The sequence below is a fragment of the Chironomus tepperi genome, unplaced genomic scaffold, assembly GCF_022539635.2.
Source record: "Chironomus tepperi strain 1889 unplaced genomic scaffold, CSIRO-AGI_Ctep_v1 contig_417, whole genome shotgun sequence".
In the NCBI taxonomy this organism is placed as follows: domain Eukaryota; kingdom Metazoa; phylum Arthropoda; class Insecta; order Diptera; family Chironomidae; genus Chironomus; species Chironomus tepperi.
Window position 1 is genome coordinate 31586 of NW_027226539.1, and position 20951 is coordinate 52536.

General features: G+C 28.8%; 2 protein-coding genes across 2 annotated transcripts; one reads left to right on the forward strand and one right to left on the reverse strand.

Annotated features, from left to right (window-relative positions):
- Nucleotides 1-1055: 1055 nt before the first annotated feature.
- On the reverse strand, nt 1056-17154 carry Ctl2 (Choline transporter-like 2). Its single transcript, XM_070649022.1, has 7 exons — nt 16922-17154; nt 16376-16855; nt 14043-14161; nt 12801-12966; nt 4704-4932; nt 2555-3537; nt 1056-1311 (listed from the first exon to the last, which is right to left on the reverse strand). Exons 1-7 carry the CDS (start codon nt 16965-16967, stop codon nt 1220-1222), a joined length of 2115 nt encoding a protein of 704 aa, XP_070505123.1. The 5' UTR covers nt 16968-17154; the 3' UTR covers nt 1056-1219.
- LOC139097239 (luciferin 4-monooxygenase-like) lies at nt 7063-10204 on the forward strand. Its single transcript, XM_070649023.1, has 2 exons — nt 7063-8451; nt 8514-10204. Exons 1-2 carry the CDS (start codon nt 7135-7137, stop codon nt 8820-8822), a joined length of 1626 nt encoding a protein of 541 aa, XP_070505124.1. The 5' UTR covers nt 7063-7134; the 3' UTR covers nt 8823-10204.
- Nucleotides 17155-20951: the final 3797 nt, after the last annotated feature.

The window sequence follows — 20951 nt, forward strand, 5'->3', positions numbered from 1 at the left end:
TTAATTAGATTTTTTGTATTGAGTACAAAATAAAACAACTTTTGGAAAACCGTTAGGAAATTTGAAATTCAGAAAACCGTTACTTCTTAATACGTTTTAATTAAAGAATTTTTGTATTCAGTACAAAATAGAACAACTTTTGGATATACTTTAACTAACGAATTTTTGTAAATTTGAACTTTGCAAAACCGTTAGAAAGTTTGAACTTCAGAAAGCCTTTACTTCTTAATATACTTTAATTAGAGATTTTTTGTATTCAGTACAAAATAGAACAACTTTTGGCCTGCAAATTTAAACTTTGCAAAACCGTTATCATGAATGAAGAAAACCGTTATTAGTATTTTTGTATTCAAATAGAATTTTTTCATTCAGTAGAAAATGGAGATAACCGTTACTTCTATATATACTTTCAATAGCAGCACAAACGTTTTTTTAAATAAAATTGTAACGAAATTTTTGTTATAGATAAAACTAAAACGTAATTTAACCTTCGTTTACATTTAAAGTGATAAAATAATTTATTTTTTTTTTTTTTTTATTTTTTGTTAATAAATAAAAATACTGTTCACATTTAACACACATATGAAAGAAAATTTCACATAATATTCTAAAAATTCCAATTTTAAGTTTTTCCTTGTGGAGTTTTTTCAGTAAAAAATCATCTACAAACTCATGGTAGTTGTAGATGATAAAAAACTGTTCACATTTAACACACATATGAAAGAAAATTTCACATAATATTCTAAAAATTCCAATTTTAAGTTTTTCCTTGTGGAGTTTTTTCAGTAAAAAATCATCTACAAACTCATGGTAGTTGTAGATGATAAAAAACTGTGTTTTTTTTTTTTTAATACTACATAATTGCCATTTAAGTTAGGCGAGCTTACAAGTTTGGGATTGCACTATAGCCAATCGACTAAGCAATCAATTAAAACCTTTAACCTTAAATATTACTGAGAATCCTAGTATTTCATGTTGAGAAAAATTTTAATACCTGACATGCTAATCTCGCTAAAAAATACAAAAATGATTTTAGTCGAAAAAGTCGGCCTCAGTATTTTCGGATAAACTTTGTTTATTTTATTTTAAACTTCTTTACTGTGAAAAGTTCTGTCATGAATACATTTAGTCATGAATAATGAAATTACCAATTTTACCAATTACAAAAATTAAATGTTAAAAATATAATAAAAATGTATTAAAAATGTAGATGAAAAAATTATTTATTGCTTTTGTCCAGAATTTTCATCAGTTTCTTGCTCATAAAGTATGGACGATCTAGGCTTCCATCATTTCTTTCACAATCTTCCACTGTAATAAAATAAAGTTACTAACTATAGAAATTAATAAACATTTTTAGGGCATTTTTAAAACAAAAAGGTAGCTTTATAAATCACTTTGTTTGGGCGTTCTGAAAATGATCTAGACCTTACTGGATCTTGGTTTTTAGGTCTGGAAGTGAATTAGATTTTACCAGTTATTGTTTTGGATTTGGAAGTGAACTGGATCTTACTGGATGTTTGTACTTCTTATTTTGATCTAGAGTTGACCTGAATTGTTTTTTAGGTCTGGAATGAAATTAATCAATTTCTGATCGCAAGAACAAAAGTCAAGGGGGGCAATCAAGTCCCTCGATCAATAACACAGGTCTTTTGTTTATTCTTAGCGACCTAAATTTATGTTATAAGCCAGTGGCTGATCAAAAGAAATTAAATTTTTTAAAAACGATTAGTTGCTAAATTTTTCAGCGTTAAATTTATTTACGAAGCCAAGAGCTAAGTAACGGGTAGTGACTTATAACGTAAATTTAATTGGTTTATAATCTCAATCGTTATCATTTTTCATTGAGCCGAATTCAGAATGTACAGCAAATCATGAAAAATTTGTTCCGATTGGTTCTTTCACAATCTTCCACTGTAATAAAATAAAGTTACTAACTATAGAAATTAATAAACATTTTTAGGGCATTTTTAAAACAAAAAGGTAGCTTTATAAATCACTTTGTTTGGGCGTTCTGAAAGTGATCTAGACCTTACTGGATCTTGGTTTTTAGGTCTGGAAGTGAATTAGATTTTACCAGTTATTGTTTTGGATTTGGAAGTGAACTGGATCTTACTGGATGTTTGTACTTCTTATTTTGATCTAGAGTTGACCTGAATTGTTTTTTAGGTCTGGAATGGAATTAATCAATTTCTGCTCGCAAGAACAAAAGTCAAGGGGGGCAATCAAGTCCCTCGATCAATAACACAGGTCTTTTGTTTATTCTTAGCGCCTTAAATTTATGTTATAAGCCAGTGGCTGATCAAAAGAAATTAAATTTTTTAAAAACGAGTAGTTGCTAAATTTTTCAGCGTTAAATTTATTTACGAAGCCAAGAGCTAAGTAACGGGTAGTGACTTATAACGTAAATTTAATTGGTTTATAATCTCAATCGTTATCATTTTTCATTGAGCCGAATTCAGAATGTACATCAAATCATGAAAAATTTGTTCCGATTGGAATAATTGGCATCAGGCCAATACCATATGAATTTTAAAATTTAAATAAAACTTACAGAAACACAAAAAAAGTGTATCAACAGCCATTGAATAAACATTGAAGAAGATTGTAGCAATGATGTATGATCCAGTAAAGACAAAAAATATCTGAACAAAAAGGTAATGAAGAAAAACGTTAGGAAAATGCTGAGAAAACCATTCACTTGTAAAATAAATATAACAGCATGAAGATGTACTAAGTGATATCATCAGTTTTGATAAGAAGAAAAGAAAATCAGTGGTTTGATCTAATGCAACCACTCGCAAAACGTTTCTCATTAAAAGATTAAACGCATCTTTTGCACTAGGTATAAAGCTTTTTCCGTGAATTGCACACATTATATAAGCATTTCTATTCAAAAATTTCAAAAATGTTTCCAAACAAAAACACAAACATCGGCAGCAACACATTATAGTCTTGGTCAATTCATTATTGTATTTTTTAAGTTTTTCATTCACGTATTCTAACACGAGTCGAATGATCCTACATATTGTAAGGATTAATGATCCAAAAGCCAGGGTGCCAAGATGATATCTTATTGTGCGATATAAGCTTCTCGTTAAATTGAAGTACGGTACATCCGATTTTTTGATTGTCCAATACCATCGTGCAAATGTTCCTGCTAATACCATTTCGGATAAAGCTGATACAAAAAATAATAACCAAAAAAATCCAACAATATTCATAATTTTAAAAAATATTGCTATTGGAGGAGATTTAATTCCAATATAGATGCAAGACATAGTACACTTCAAATCACCAAGTTGAGAATTACAAAACGTTTGTAATAATTTTGGGTCACATAGGTCACCGTTCTGGATATTAGTTGAATAATTGTCACCAGAGACACAAGCTTCATTTTTTCCTAAAACTCTATAAACTGGATCACCAATTGATGAAAGATTAAAGAACGTTAAAATGGCTAAAAAAATTATAACCGTTTGTATTATCCAAGGAAATATTGGAAAAATTATTGTTGTCAAATTTGAAGATACAGCTCTGTAAGAAATTTAATTGGTTATTTTTAATCAGAATTGAATCAGAATTCGAAATATTTTTAAATTAATGCAAAAACATAAAATTAAAAGTAAAATTTTTTAATAGGTTAATAAAAAAAAACCTACAGACTAAGTTTTTCATTAGTCAAAAAAGCAGAGCAATAAGCTTGATTTATGACTAGAGACAGATAAATTTCGCATCTATTTTTTGTAAATTTCGCACATAAAAAAATGAATTTTTTGGCAGAAAAAATATATTTAAAGAAATTACAAATCATTATAGCATAACATTGTTGTAATTTCATTTAAGTAAAACTTCAAATTTTTTAATTTTCTTTTTTTGAAAAAATTTTATGATATAGAATTAAATTTTCGTAACAGGCCCTAAAGTTACATATTCAATTAATTTACTTTGAAAAAAAAAAAAATATTCATTAAAAATTTTTGCTGAAATTTTAAAAAAATTCGGAATTTCGCATTTAATTAAAATTTTGTAAATTTCGCATTTATCGCAAAAAAATGCGAATTTTCGCAACAATTCGCGGAAATTTCGTAAATACGAAATTTATCGGTCTCTATTTATGAGTATCATTTTAAGCGCATTTTTAAAAGGTAGCTTAAATAATCACTTTGTTCGTTCATTCGGTTGACTATAAACACTTTTTATCTAGATATAGCTCGAATTTTTGTAATAGCTCAAAGTTCCATAAATTTCCTGCGGCCATATACATTTACGATATGATTCAGAAATCGAACTGATACTGGTATTTTCTGTTTAAAAATGTTTTAAATGTAGTAAATTTTCTCTTAAATAAAACGTTGAAAATTTGATTTCAAAAAACCTTGCCCAAAAAATAATTTATACTGATTATTGTAAGATCTTACTGGATCTTGTGTTTTAAGTTTGAAAGTGTTCTCGATCTTAACGGATCTTGTGTTTTAGGTCTGAGCGTGACCTTTATCTTACTAGATATTATGTTTTAGAACTGAAAGTGATCTGTATATTGTTTTTTTGGCCTGTAAAAGATCTAGGTCTTGTTTTTAGTAGAAAAACTGATATATAAAAATCATTTACTGATTGCTTGGTCAAAAATGCGCTTAAGTCCCTCTATCAATAACACGAGGACTTTTGTAATTTTTTTTTAATAATTTCTTAAATTTACTTACTTGCTTCCTTCTTTTATCAAAGCAATTGCAATCGATATTCGTTTACGAAAAACAACCACTAATAGCAGAATTCCAAAAAAAACTAAAGATGATCCAATCAAAATATATAACCAAGTTTCTGCTTTGATGAAATATGAATTGATAATTGATTTTAGGTTTGGTTGAAGATTGAAACGTTCATGAGGATTTTTCGTATAAAAATCATACTGATAAAAGCTATAGAATAGTCCTAAATTAGAAAAAAAAATTAATTAATATTTATAATTTGCCATATTGGTTAAGTGAGATATTTTATTTCAATGGCTTCACAGCAGAATAGTTTTGAGTACAATTGGATGATTCTTAGCACTTTTGTCGTAAAGTCAGTTTGAGATTTTCAACAAATCATAGTTAATATATGTCACATAATTTCTATCACAAACTATATATTTTTAGAAAAGCCTTATTTTGGGCTATATGAATCCGCCATTTTTGGAACTTTTAAATCGGTTATATCGGTTTTCTATCGGTTCAAAGTAAGGTGGGAAACAATTACTAATAACTTTTGAATGGATTTATGAAAATTAAAAATTCTTTTTGTTTTTAAAAGTCTAAAAAAATCAACAGAGCTTTCTGAGGTTTTCAATTTTTTTCAATGAACGTTACATCATTTTTGTAACAACAGATAATAAAATAATTATTTTACTAATTGGTTTCATTTTATATGTAGTTTAATTAATAGGGAACACATTTTGGGTTAATTTATAAATAATGTCACAAAAACATTATTTGTGATTTTTCAAAATTCCTTTCACTTTTTTCACTTATTATTTGCAACTTTATGCAAAATCTTTTATTATATTCTTAAAGTACATAAAATTACCTTTAAAATGGTGTAAAACATGTTTGGGGTTTGTAAAAAAATTAGGTCAAAATATAATTTTTATTTTTTTGACAAAATTTATGAATGGTTCTTAAAGTTGTAATAACGGAATCAAATAGTTCTTTTTACGACCTTTTCAGCAATATAGTTTTTATAGGTTTACTCACGTTGTTTCTGAGGAAAATTAAGATTACCGATTCATGGTTGTTGTTGTAAATAAATTTTAAAAACTTTTTTAATTGATAAGAATCATCCAAATGTATAACTAGAACTTTTAGGACTCGTATAATCATTTTAAGGAGACAAAAGTATGATTTAGTAAAAGTTATGTAGGTGTCAAAAAAATTTTCAACGTTTGTATTTTCAAAGCCGATGATGTTAAGACATCAACAACATGCTTTCTCAAAATCCTAATCTCGATAAATTTTCGAGTTCGGGGTTAGAATGTTCGTAATCTCGTGTTTTGGGATTTCCTGAGATAAAAAAAACACTGCGATCACAATCACTGTTAAAATTTCGTTGAAGTAAAAAGAAAGTCGTTAAAATAATTTGTCTAAATATTTGAGATACTTTGGTAAGTTTTTTGAATTTTTAAGGAAAGCTCGATTAATTTTTGTTAAACAGTATCAAATTGTATACATCCTCAACTTCATATTCTTCATAACCGATTATATTAGTGAATTTAATTTTTGTGGTATAAAATGTAATTTTTGTGGTAAAAAAATCTAATTTTTGTGGTAATAATAAATTGAGAATTTCTAGCTTAATTCTTCAAGAAGATTAGCTACATTTATTATCAGACTTATATTAAACTAATTTAAGTTCAATTTAATGAATTTTATAATTTTAAATAAGATAGGGGAGCAACAACCAAAAAATCTCTAAATAAAATACCACAAAATTTAGATTTTTTTACCACAAACATTACATTCAATGTTTTTTTACATATTTTACATATTTTACATATTTTACATTTAATACTTAAAGTTAATATTTAATACTTAATATTTAAAGGTTATAGTAATTATTGTGAAAATAAATCTTGAATTTTTGGGGTAAATTTTTGGATCATAAAAACTTAGTTATAGTATAGAATAGTTATAGCTTCATAAAACTAAACATATATTATTTTTATACCATTCTTTCATAATTTTTCTACCTTTCTGGATGTTAGCTTGATTGATCCCGGGATTGAAGCTACGTCTGGGATTGAAGTCCCAACCAAATAAAAAGTGTTTCAAGATTAATTTATGAAAAAATTACATATAAATTTACCGGTATTATGTCGGAATTCGAAATTCAGACTGTTCAGTTTACGCAGGTTTCAACACCGGTATACTTTTATAAAATAAAATAATGTTTTTGATTACATCATGAATATGAATGTGTGATTGCTAGTTGCCTTTTATGGTATAAAAAGCTGATAAGATATTTTTTGTGTAATAGAAAGCAAATTTGGAAGATAAAAAAAAAATACAAAGCTTATTCACAAAACTGAGTTGTCAGTACGATTAATTATATCTGTAAAAAGGTTTTTTAAACTTCTTATTTTCGATTATTAAAATTATTATGGGTAGTTTTAATCCAAATTCTAAAATATGGACTAACACAGTTAATACTTATAGTTATCCAATGGATTTATTTTATGGTGAAAAGTTGTTAAATGCACTAAGTGAAACTCCTGAAAGAATTTTGCAAATAAATCATGAAGAAGGTACAAGTCACAGTTGCGAAGAAATAAAAATTACAAGCATTCGTGTGGCTCAAAATCTCCAAAGACTAGGCATAGAAACAGACAATGTAATTGGATTTATATGCAGAAATTCTAGTATAGTAATTTCAATTGTATTTGGTTGTGTATTGATAGGTGCACCAATAAATCCATTGCATATTACATTTGATAAATCTAAAATTCGAGAAATTTTTGAACAAACAAAACCTGTACTTGTATTTTGCGACTACGATTTCTTTGAAATTACAAAAAATGCTCTCAAGGAAATCAACAATAATGCAATGATTTATACACTACTTAAAAAAATACCTGTTGTTCCATTCATTAATGAACTTTTACTACCAACTGGTTCTGAATACCATTATAAAGCTTCCAAATTTGATAAAAAATCTTCTGAAAAGTTAATTGCAATAATGTGCACGTCAGACTCAAATGGAAAACTAAAAGGTGTCTGCATCCCTCATACAGCTATTTTAACTTATGCTGAAATGAAATGTCGTTCTATGAAAGAATTCCGCTCGTTAAACTTTAGTTCAATTCATGCATGCGTCGGAATTGTTGGAATATTCCTTTCAGCATTTCGTCCAGGAGAAACGAGAATATCTACAAATCAAATGTTTACGCCCAAGTTATGTGTAGAATTAATTGAAAAATATCGAGTGTCAGTAGTTGCAATGCCACCAATATATTTGAATTTTCTAATCAATTCGGCATTTTCTCAAACTGGCAATTTTTCAAGTATTGTTTTGTTTTCGTGTACTGGTGCTATCGTGTCAGAAAATTTACGCGAAAAATTCAAAAAAACGTTTCCAAATAAACCACTTTTAATCTCATATGGCACAACTGAAGTATTCATAGCAGGTATGTTTCCAGGAGAAGATAACAATGGATTAAAAGTTGGAAGAACATTCACAAACATACAATTAAAGATTGTTGATGAAGAGGGTTCTGCACTAGACTTAGGAGAAGTGGGTGAAATACTAGTAAAACCTGAATTTAAATTTCAAGGTTATTATAATAGCCCAGAATCTGTAGAAGAAGTAATTGATAAAGACGGTTTCATAAAAACTGGAGATATGGGTTATTTGGATAAATTTGGCTATATTTACATACTTGATAAAAATAAGAATATTTTCAAATATAAAGAAAATTTGGTAAGAAAATTTTCAGTTATCAATTGTCATAATTTGTTCTTAAAATTGTATTTTATTCATAGATCACTCCATCGCAAATTGAGAATATTATCGAGGCAATTGAAGGTGTAGAATCTGTATCTGTTGTAGGAATTCCGGACCCAAAGGTTATCAATTTAACTGCAGCAGTTGTTGTAAGAAAGAAAAATTTTGAAGATCTTAATGAGCATGATATATTATCAACTGTAGCAGAAAAGTTATCACACTCAAAGCATCTGTATGGTGGAGTTTATTTTATAGATGAAATGCCAATTGGAATTAACGGAAGAATATTAAGGTCGACTGTACAAGAAATTGCAATTGAAAAACACCGACATCGAATTAGCATATGAATCATTTTTAAGAATTTTTTTTTGGAATTTGTCTACGGTAAACTAATTTTTTAGCAAGTTATTGTAGAGTTTATGTTTGTGTAATAGTGCAATTCAATTTAAATTAAAATACGAAACTTAATAATTTTCATTTTTTGTGCATTTTTTGTACTTACAAAGCGCATATTCACCGAAAAGTGAAAAATAACATCTATTTTTGTTATTTTTGCTTGTATTTGACTTATTATGTACTCAACATGTCTGGAAAGGAAGTTGTTTCTAGCTAATAAGTATATTTAGATTTGACTTTAAACTAAATTTATGTGAAATTTATATTAAAATAACGACTTTCAAATATTCGAAATTTTATTATTATAATTCGCAACATATATGGTCATACAGATAAACTTTGCCCCAAATAAAATTAACACTATTTTAGAATTAACGGTCACTTTTTTTAAATGAACACATTAAAAGAACGAAAAGTTTTTTTTCATTAGCTTTGTCATAACTTGATCTCTGAAATATAAGCCAATCGAGTTTGATCTGCAAGCAATTTTTTTTTTCAAAAAGGTAGCTTAACGTAGTATTAACGTAGTTATACCGGTAATCGGGATTTGACGGTAACGGATATTTTTTTAACGGTGATTACCGGTATGTTCCAACTTAAAAAAATTAGGGTAAAAAATGTTAAAAATGTTATTGAAATCTTTGCATCGGTATTGAATATCATCATTATTACATACAACTCAGTTCCGCTATTCAAAACCCTAATCCCGACAAATTTGCTCTAATGATATGAACTGAAAAATTGATGTTAATCAGTCTAGAAATAACTAATCTAATGAAAACGACGATGATTTGTTTTTGGATCGACAGCCTTGAACCAGTCTTGAATAAGTGCAACAAGATATTGTGGAATAAATTGTAAATAAAGATTTGTAACCGTTTTTTCGTCAAAATTTTAAATTTTTAATCAAAAGGTAGAGCTAATGAACAATTTAAGTTCAGGATAAACTTTTTCTTTGCAAAAAAATTCAATTTTAAATTTGAATATTGAATAAAAAAAATTGAAAATCCTAAGAATTTCTGAATACCGTAATACCGGAATAGCGAACCTTCAATCCCGGGATTTTGGTATTGGAAAATCAAGCCGAATACCGGGATCCCAGGATTGAAAACCCTAGTTCGTATAGAAGAGTTGTAACAGATCAAAAATTAAAAAAAAATTTGACTTTTGGACTTCCTGTAATTTAAAATTTCCAAAAGAAAAAACTTGAAAAATGAAAAAAAAATTTGTTCAGTTTTTGTTACAGCCACTAGCGCTAAATGACTTTTTTTCATGAACCAAAAAGTAGCCAAAAAGTTGCTTTTTACATTACTATTTTTTTTTGCTTAATTTTAACTTTTTTGATGCAAACTTATAGAATTAGGTTTAAATAAAGTGTGATTAAAATTGTATAGATGTAAAAGAAAGACATTAAATAATTCATTAAACTTTTCAAAAAATTCTGGTGCAAATACCCACAATATATGGTGAGGGGTAAAATCCCCGAAAAATATTATTCCCACAGCCCAGCGGGATAAAAACCCCGAAAACCGCAAATTTTTATATATTCCCTGCGGGATAATATTCCCACTTAGAAATGTACGTGGGATTATTATCCTGCCGGGAAAATATTAATCCCACATATATTTTCAAGTGGGATTTTTATCTTCCAGGAAGATAATATTTCCACTTACATTTCCAAGTGGGAATATTATCCTCGTGGACCACGATTAAAATCCTGGTTTAACTTAAATCCGGGAATTAAAAGAGTCCTTGTGTATAAAAATTCCACTTGTATTTTCAAGTGGGGTTTTTATCCTCAAAGATTTTCACGAAGATAAAAATTTCGCTTAGTAATTAGACAATTTATGATTGTTTAAGTAATAAAAAATCCCTAGAATTGTCATTGATATTTTCTAGAAATCTTAGTCGCTAAAGTCGGTGGCTAAATGTTCGCTTATTTTAGCGAATATTGTAGTATTGTAGAAGGTTTAATTCCAGATTTAGTTCGTGGAAGTGACTTGGACTCTACGCGGAAGAATTGTGTCAACAATACTATTTTATGGATAGGTAAGACAAGAAGGAAGTCAGAAAGGATTGAGGGGAACACTTGGCTGGAAAAGCGCAAGCTGCTGCTGACTGTGGTAATATTAGCGGCCATTGTAATACTATTAAAGAGCTTGGTAGACATTCAATAAGAAAACAGGCGCCAATAAAATCAAAAGAGGGAAAAGTCTTGTTCACTTTTGATGAGCAGACTGCTAGGTGGAGAGACCACTTTGAGGAAGGAACAAAGAAATGGAACAGTTGTTGAAACAATCGACAGTCCCCAAGCTTTTCCAATTAAGACGAAATCAGCAAGCATGAAAGAAATAGTTGAGGCAGTCAAGAAATTGAAAATGGTAGCAGATGGCGATTCTATTCCTTCTGAAATCCTTAAAGTGGATGCAAATGCCACGGGAAAGATGCTCAAGCCATTTTTTGATGAGATTTGGTTCCTAGAGCAGTGCATAGAGGATTGGAAAGACAGTCAGCAGAAGCTTGCGCTTTTCCAGCCAAGTGTTCCCCTCAATCCTTTCTGACTTCCTTCTTGTCTTACCTATCCATCAAATAGTATTGTTGACATAATTCTTCCGCGTAGAGTCTTAGTCTCTTCCTCGACCATAAACACAAGATCCAGGAGAGTCCAAGTCACTTCCATGAACTAAATCTGGAATTAAACCTTCTACAATACTACAATATTCGCTAAAATAAGCGAACATTTAGCCACCGACTTTAGCGACTAAGATTTCTAGAAAATATCAATGACAATTCTAGGGATTTTTTATTACTTAAACAATCATAAATTGTCTAATTACTAAGCGAAATTTTTATCTTCGTGAAAATCTTTGAGGATAAAAACCCCACTTGAAAATACAAGTGGAATTTTTATCCACAAGGACTCTTTTAATTCCCGGATTTAAGTTAAACCAGGATTTTAATCGTGGTCCACGAGGATAATATTCCCACTTGGAAATGTAAGTGGAAATATTATCTTCCTGAAAGATAAAAATCCCACTTGAAAATATATGTGGGATTAATATTTTCCCGGCAGGATAATAATCCCACGTACATTTCTAAGTGGGAATATTATCCCGCAGGGAACATATAAAAATTTGCGGTTTTCGGGGTTTTTATCCCGCTGGGCTGTGGGAATAATATTTTTCGGGGATTTTACCCCTCACCCAATATATGATAGTTTAAAACACTTTCCAACAAATTTAAACAAAACTGAGATGGGTAATAAGCATTAAAAGTTTTCAAAAATGGAAATTACTAAAAATAATGTTTGGACCCTAAACAGAAAAAGAAACAGCGGTCTTAATATTTGAATTTTTAAAAAAATTCGTTAAAAATTTGTTACCACCGGTTAATCCATACAAATGGCCGGTAAAGGTAATGGATATTACCGGTAATTACCGGTAACGGACGGTACGGATATCCGTCATTCGGACCCCTAGTTATACCACATGCAAATATTCTGTCTCAATTATCTACATTTAATATGAGTTTTCCGTTCTTTGAGTTTTAACCCAATTTATTGGTACATTGGTTATTTGTCTACAATTTTCACTGCACTTAAATTACACGAAAAGTCAACCAGTTCAAAATATGAATTTCATTCAAAATATGAATTTAATAATAATTCATATTAATTTAATTTAATATTTATTTTAATATCTAAGAACAGATGATATTGGATTTATTGATGAAAATGGATATGTTTTTCTTATTGATAAAAAATAAGAAATTAAATATAAAGAATAACAAGTAAGCAACACAGTAATAGAACAAATAATTAAATCAATCGAAAGTTTTTAAATAGTTTGTGTGAATTCTTTGTCAAAGCAATTGCCATTAGAGAGCATCGATATCGAGATAGACAATTTATTTTAAAACTTTAAACTTACCAGCTCCTAGCAGTGTTAGTACACCTATTATTGACAACCAGACTACTGGTCCTGCTACCCATCTCATAATAGAAATTATTATCAAGGAACAAATGGCAGCCAACATTAGTCCCATTACAAACACAGGCCATGTATTAATTGTGTCCTCAAGAATCAATTGTCCTATCTAAACATAGAGAAAAAAAAATAATTATGCAAAAATAACAATTTTTAGACCATTTTTGATTTTTTTTTTTCAAAAAATTAGCTTATTAAGACACAATGTTCAGTCGTTCGGCTGTCATTAAAAACTTTCAAATCAACGCCTAAACACTATAATTATTGAATCTTAGTGTTTAACATGAACAACTTTTAGCAGAAAAATTTTGAATTTCCCAAATCCGTTAGAAGATTGAAAACCGTTACTTCTTAATATAGTTTAATTAAATAATTTTTGTGTTCAGTACAAAATGTGAACAACATTTGGTAGACATATTGAATTTCAGAAAACCGTTAGAAAGTTTAAATTTCTTATTATAATTTATATAATAATATAATAATTGCCTTAAATAATTTTTGTGTTCATTAGAAAACGTGAACAATAATAATTTTTATTATGTTCAGTACAAAATGTGAACATCATTTGGCGGTAAAATTTTGAATTTTCCAAAACCGTTAGAGTTTAAATTTCAGAATACCGTTGCTTCTTAACATACTTTAATTAAAGAATTTTTGTGTTTATTAGAAAACGTGAACTTTTGGCGGGAAAATTTTGAATTTCGCAAATCCGTTAGAATCGTTCAATAACACGAGGACCTTTGTAATTTTTTTTTTTTTTGATAAAACTAATCAAGCTATAGTGTTTTATAAAACTTAATGTGAAAATATATGGTTTATTTTATCATATTTGTCCACTTCCAAAAAGAATCAGTGATAAATCTTAAAGAAATTATTTAATTGAAACTTAAAGTAAAAACTTAAATATTTGGACCATGATAACTTAATTATAGTACAGTTTCATAAAACTAACCATATATCATTTTTATAGCATTTTGTCATAGTTTCTTTACCTTTCTAGAAGTTAAAAAAAAGTGTATAGATTTTTCAAAAAAAAAAATGTCAATACCACAAAAATTAGATTCTTTAACCAAATGTCTTTTTGGGAATTATTAAATTTTTAAGATCATAAAATATTTAGAATTCAACCAATCTAATTAATAATTATTTATCTACCTTTTAAAAACGAGTTTCAAAAATGCTTACCCCATTCAGAGATCCAAATAATTCTACATTGTACAAAGTTTCAAAAAATTTCTGCATTTCCTCTGATTTGTTAATAATTGTTCCAATGTCTTCAAAAGTAGGTAAGCATCGGTTTCCAACTGCAAGTAACGTACATGTATAATAGGAGTGTCGATTACAAATCCGAAGTAATTGGGATTTGTGGTATTTAGTAAGGAAAAAAATGGAATTTCTTATATATTTTTATATTTTTTCACTGTGTAAAAAAAATTAAGGGAAAAAATTGCATTTTTATTATTTTTAAATTATGAAAATCTGTAATTTTCTAGAATTTTGAATTTATTTTAAGAAAAAATTAAGATCAAAATTGAATTTTTTATTTTTGTAATAAATTAAAGTAAAGAAAAACTAACGTTTTTTCATGAATTTTTACACTGATCTACAAGAAATAAGGTAGAAAGTTTCCATTTTCTAGGATTTCTCTTTTTTTAAGAAAATATTGGCAGAAAATTGCTATTTTTCATGATTTTTTGCCCATTTTAGAAAATAAGATACATATTCGAATTTTTCAAAAAGGTAGCTTAATAAGACACTTTGTACGTTCGTTCGTTCGTGCGTTCGTTCGTTCGGTCGGCTGGAACGCGAGATCTCGAAAACTAGACATCGTAGAGAGCTTTAGTTTGTTTTAATAGCTTCGTTCTATCAAGTTACTGGGTTATCGGTCATTTAGAAGTTTCAAATCAACGTATATATACTATATTTTTTCATTGTTTTACAGTGTTTTTCAATGTTTGTCGATGTTTTTACAGTGTTTACTGAACAATGTTTGAGTTTTTTTTGACCGTTACGAGGTTTGAATTATGAAAATCCGTTAAATGATGAAGTTCTTAAATTTGTGGAAGTTATATAGGGATCTTGTTTTTAAGATCTGGAAGTGACCTGGATCTTACTGGATCTTGTGTTTTAGGTCTGGAAGTAAACTGGATCTTACTGGATCTTGTGTTTTAATTCTGGAAGTGAACTGGATCTTACTGGATCTTGTGTTTTAGTTCTGGAAGCGACCTGGATCTAACTGGATCTTGTGTTTTAGCTCTGGAAGTGACCTGGTTCCTACCGGATCTTGTTTCGTGGGCCGGGAAGTAAACTGGATCCTACTGGATCTCATTTCGTGGACTAGGAAGTGACCAGAATCCTACTGGATCTTCTTTTTGAGCTCAGAAGTGACTTATTAATCAATTACTGATCGCTGGGACAAAAATGCGCTTAAGTCCCTCGATCAATAACACGAGGACTTTTGTAATTTTTTAATTTTTTTTACTCTATTTGGGGAAATTAGGTATCGCAGTTTTAAGGATTTTAAACAAGATTTATAAAAGTAAATAATAATAAATGGTTAAGACTTGAACTGTTTCTTGATTTTAAGGCCTAAAACCATAGAAAAATCTCTTATTGATGATGATTTTTTCTTTTATTGTATGTTTGTTATGATTTGGGATTTGTACAAATTTTTGGGGTCTTAGGATTAGAGTTGTCAATTATTTGGGTCCTTTATCTATATATTATATATTATTAGTCCTTTCAAAAACAGACCATCTCAGACATCAAATTGTTGATCGTTAATAAACTCTTGAAAAAATTCTAAAATTAAAATTTTGATTTGTAAGAAAAAATCTAAAAATTAGTTTTTAACATAGCATTAAAAAAAATTGTTCTAAAACTAAAGCTTTAGAATTATTTCTAAGAGTGTATTGAGACTTAAGTTATTTTTTGCCCAACGATCATCAACATTGATTTAGGTTATTCCATGATACTTTTTAGGGCATTTTTGAAACTTGAAAAGGCTAGCTTAATAGGCAAATCCATTTTAGATAACAAAATATATAGAATTATTTTTTGTATATATTTTCTTTTTATCAAAACTTTTCAGAACTATTTATGACATTTATGTGTTAATAAATTGTAGTATTTTGTGAGAGTACTAATTAATTATTTTGTTTATTCATGACTTATTCATATTTCATGGTTTTTTCAAATAAGACAGAATTGTTTGAATCACAAGTGACTAATAAATATCGAATGACACATTAAAATAAATTTTGACACATTTAACATGAGTCAATAACTAAAATATATGAGTTAACACGCAAAACATTTTTGATTTTTTTTTTAAAAAGAACCTAGCTTTGGGATTCCCGAACTGGTTTCATACAAATCAATACCGATATTAAAAACCCTGATTATAACATTATAACTAACACAGAAATAAAAAAAAATATGTATCATGGTATATTGTAAGTATAAATAACTGAGAGATAACAAAACATTTTTTAGAAAATTAAAGCATCAAAACTTACAGGGCTCTGATTTCAAATACCATTGAGCGCATTCTTGTTTTTTGACTCGTTCGTCTACTTCCATGCATGTACTAAGACTTTTAACAATGATGTGGCGATTACATATTAGTTTTTTCTTATATTCTTCCAAGTCTTTCATACATTCAGTTTTGTCGTGATGAAATGTTTCTTTTGGACATTCTTGAACACATGTTTGGGGTGTTGGACATCCATTAATTGGAACAAAGGGATCAGCACATTTTGCCAGGTCAAAGAAAAAGAGGAAATTGGAATCAACTACTTCACTATCTTTTCCACACTGAAATCCTTCTGAATCACGTGGTATTAATATTTTTTTCAAATTTCCTTCACGTTGAGCATAATATACAGTAAATCCAAATATGATGAGAAAAATGAAGAAAAATATTAAACAAATTACATCTGTACAGTTTCTTTTCACAAGCGGTCCTCGAAAATTACTATTACATCGAAACGATTCTCCTAAACAATAAAAAAAAATTGTATTGATATAAAAACCTACATATTTTATGAAGATTTTGTTTTTACTTGGTTTATTTGAAAGAAATTTTTTATTCGTTATTTCAATTTCCATAGTTACAACATTTATAAAATTTTAGTATTCACTTATACAATATCACTTTATTTTTTCGTATTTTACACCCAAAGTATAAATAAATTAAAAGTAAATTTTGATGGATTCAAGTATTCAATTTTTTTTAATTGGTTTGCTTTTATTAAGCAGGACAATTTAACTAGAACAACTGATTTGAACTGATTCTAGTTAGAAGTGTGAATTAAATTGAAAACAAAATCTTTTTGACACATACTACAATAGTATGCTTAAACTGAACATATAAAATTTAAAAGATAAGATTATTTATCGAACTGGTCGAAAAAAAATTCTACGTCAGTAACGGATAGCTTTTGCAAATTTACTCGAATATTTTCCATTATGCTATATAATTTTATATTTTTATCGTATAGAATTCGCCGAATCACACAATTTGGTACATTTACAGACATTCGTGGCTTAGTACCTTTGCTAGAGTCATTTATATCACCGTTACCGACGAAGAATTTTAGGGATTTAGTAATTTGAGGTCTCGAAACCATTAATAACTTTTTTTGCGTACCAGCTAATTTATAAATTTTTGGACTCAATTGTGAATGAGCTTCTTTCTGACATTGCTGACTATAAGATTTATAAATTTAACTTGTTTAAGTTAGTAAAATTAACATTTTTGTTAATTTCGTCAAATTTCCTCAAATTTTCGACCAGGCCGTTATACATTATTTGTTATATTTTTTAAGTAAATAAGTTACAAAAATGCTTTGTATTATATTTATGATCAAAATAGCAATTGATAATTTAAAATTAAAGCTCATACCATATATTTTCAACAGCTGCTGATTTTGTATTGAAAAAACCAATTTCACAATGAATAAACAAGTAATTTAATCGAAAAAAAAAATAAAGAATAAGTAATATACAATACAATCTCATGTTGAGCGATTCTACAGATGAAATTTTTTTCCTGAATTCATTATCTCATAGCACATTTTTGAAAAAGAAAACGACTGAATAAAATACTTTATCCCAGAGGTCGAAGTCGGTGTTAGTCGACTATAGTCGACTAAAACCGGCTAAAGCCGACTAAAGCCGCGACTAAGATCGACTAAAATGAAAATTTTTTACACTTGTGAAGTATATAGAATTTCATATAAAAAACTCCTTTTTTTAATTTCCAACAAGTTTAAGTTCGAATCTCATAATATTTTTTCAATATTTAACTATTTTATAATCTCAGAAAAGTCTAGTTTTCTTATTCTAAGGTGAAAAACTCCCAAAAAAGCCGATTTTGCATAGATTTTCTTATTAAAACGTGAAAAATTTACGAAAAATCCGAATTATGTCTCGAATTTCTAATTTTTGGATGAAAAACTCTCGAAATACTGAATTTTGCTTAAAATTTTCTTAATTAGTGAGAAAGCCGATACAAAACTTGGCTTTTCTGGGTAGTTTTTCATCCCAAATAAGACAATTCAGGCAAAACTTCAATTTTTCGAGAGTTTTTCATCCAAAAATTAGAAATTCGAGACACAATTCAGATTTTTCGTGAATTTTTCACGTTTTTATAAGAAATTCTATGCAAAATCGGCTTTTTTGGGAGTTTTTCATCTTAGAATAAGAAAATTAGACTTTTCTGAGATTACTTTATAATATTGAATCGTTAAATATTGAAAAAATATTCAAAAAATATTATGAGATTCGAACTTAAGCTTGTTTGAAATTAAAAAAAGGAATTTTTTATATGAAATTCTATATACTTCACAAGTGTAAAAAATTTTCATTTTAGTCGATCTTAGTCGCGGCTTTAGTCGGCTTTAGCCGGTTTTAGTCGACTATAGTCGACTAAGAAAATTCTCAGCGACTAAAGCCGACTAAAACTCATCCGACTACGACCTCTGCTTTATCCGGTCGGTAATAGACAATTCAGTTTTAATGGATTATTGGAACAGTTACAAATGTATGAAATTTTTAGCGCATTTTCAAAAAATTACAAAAATATTCGTTCTTATCGAGTTACTTCAGCGCATTTTTGTCCCAGCGATCAGAAACACTCATGTTTCACAGATATTTGTTGTCCCGTTACTTAACCTATTTTTAAGAACACCGCAAAATTTCACTAACTGGCATTTTCTGTAATGACATGAGAAAAATTATTAACAAATAGATATGTAATGAAAAAAATTATTATAAGAGATGGAAAACCGGTGGTAAGACTCTTACATACATTCGATATCCAGCATCTTGAGCCTCCTGAGCACGAATGATAGATAACAAATAGATTTTGCAAGAAATCACAACACGCCAATAAATATAAAATTACAAAAGTCCTCGTGTTATTGATCGAGGGACTTAAGCGCATTTTTGTCCCAGCGATCAGTCCTTAATTTACAAGTCACTTCCAGACCTAAAAAACTAGATCCAGTAAGATCCAAGTCACTTTCAGACCTACAAAACAAGATCCAGTAGGTTTATCGAAAAAAATATGTAATAAAAATAAATTTTTCTTGTAACGGTTTTCTAGGATTTAAACTTTCTAACGGTTTTGAGGAATTCAAAATTTTCCCGCCAAAACTTGTTCACGTTTTGTACTGAAAACTAAAATTCATTAATTATAGTATTTAGACAATGTTTCAAGATTTTTTAATGGCCGTCGCCGCAATAATTTTATGAAACTGAGCTATTGCAAAAAACCAGAGCTCTCAACAATGTCTGGTTGCTGAGATCTCGCGTTCCAGCCGAACGAACAAAGTGTCTTATTAAGCTACCTTTTCGAAAAAAATTTCAAAAATGCGCTAAAAAGTATGAACACTCACGAAACTTGCTTAAAAATAAAATATTCGTAACAATTTTTTTTCCTTCTTTAACTTAATTTTTTTAACACTATGACGATTTTGTTTTTCATATAATTTTACTACACAAATGTTGAAAGAGCAGCCAACAGCAGCAGTAGCACAGAACGATAAGAGATACTACTAAAATGCGTGAATCGACTATAGTCGACTAAGAAAATCACTAAAGCCGAAAATCCTTGAACTCTTTTATCCGGTCGGCACAACTGCAATTAAGATTATTGGAAAACTAATCAGAAATTTTTAAGATTTTCAAAAAATTACAAAAATATTCAGCTTAAGTTTTATTTTTTTCTGCTCACTAAAATGTTTTGGCACTCATGTTTCACAGATATTTGTTGTCCCGTTACTTAACCTATTTTATTTAACTTATCAATAATCCAACCAAGCTGTTTTCATAAGAACACCGCAAAATTTCACTAACTGGCATTTTCTGTAATGACATGAGAAAAATTATTAACAAATAGATATGTAATGAAAAAATTATTATAAGAGATGGAAAACCGGTGGTAAGACTCTTTACATACATTCGATATCCAGCATCTTGAGCCTCCTGAGCACGAATGATAGATAACAAATAGATTTTGCAAGAAATCACAACACGCCAATAAATATAAAATTACAAAAGTCCTCGTGTTATTGATCGAGGGACTTAAGCGCATTTTTGTCCCAGCGATCAGTCCTTAATTTACAAGTCACTTCCAGACCTAAAAAACTAGATCCAGTAAGATCCAAGTCACTTTCAGACCTACAAAACAAGATCCAGTAGGTTTATCGAAAAAAATATGTAATAAAAATAAATTTTTCTTGTAACGGTTTTCTAGGATTTAAACTTTCTAACGGTTTTGAGGAATTCAAAATTTTCCCGCCAAAACTTGTTCACGTTTTGTACTGAAAACTAAAATTCATTAATTATAGTATTTAGACAATGTTTCAAGATTTTTTAATGGCCGTCGCCGCAATAATTTTATGAAACTGAGCTATTGCAAAAAACCAGAGCTCTCAACAATGTCTGGTTGCTGAGATCTCGCGTTCCAGCCGAACGAACAAAGTGTCTTATTAAGCTACCTTTTCGAAAAAAATTTCAAAAATGCGCTAAAAAGTATGAACACTCACGAAACTTGCTTAAAAATAAAATATTCGTAACAAATTTTTT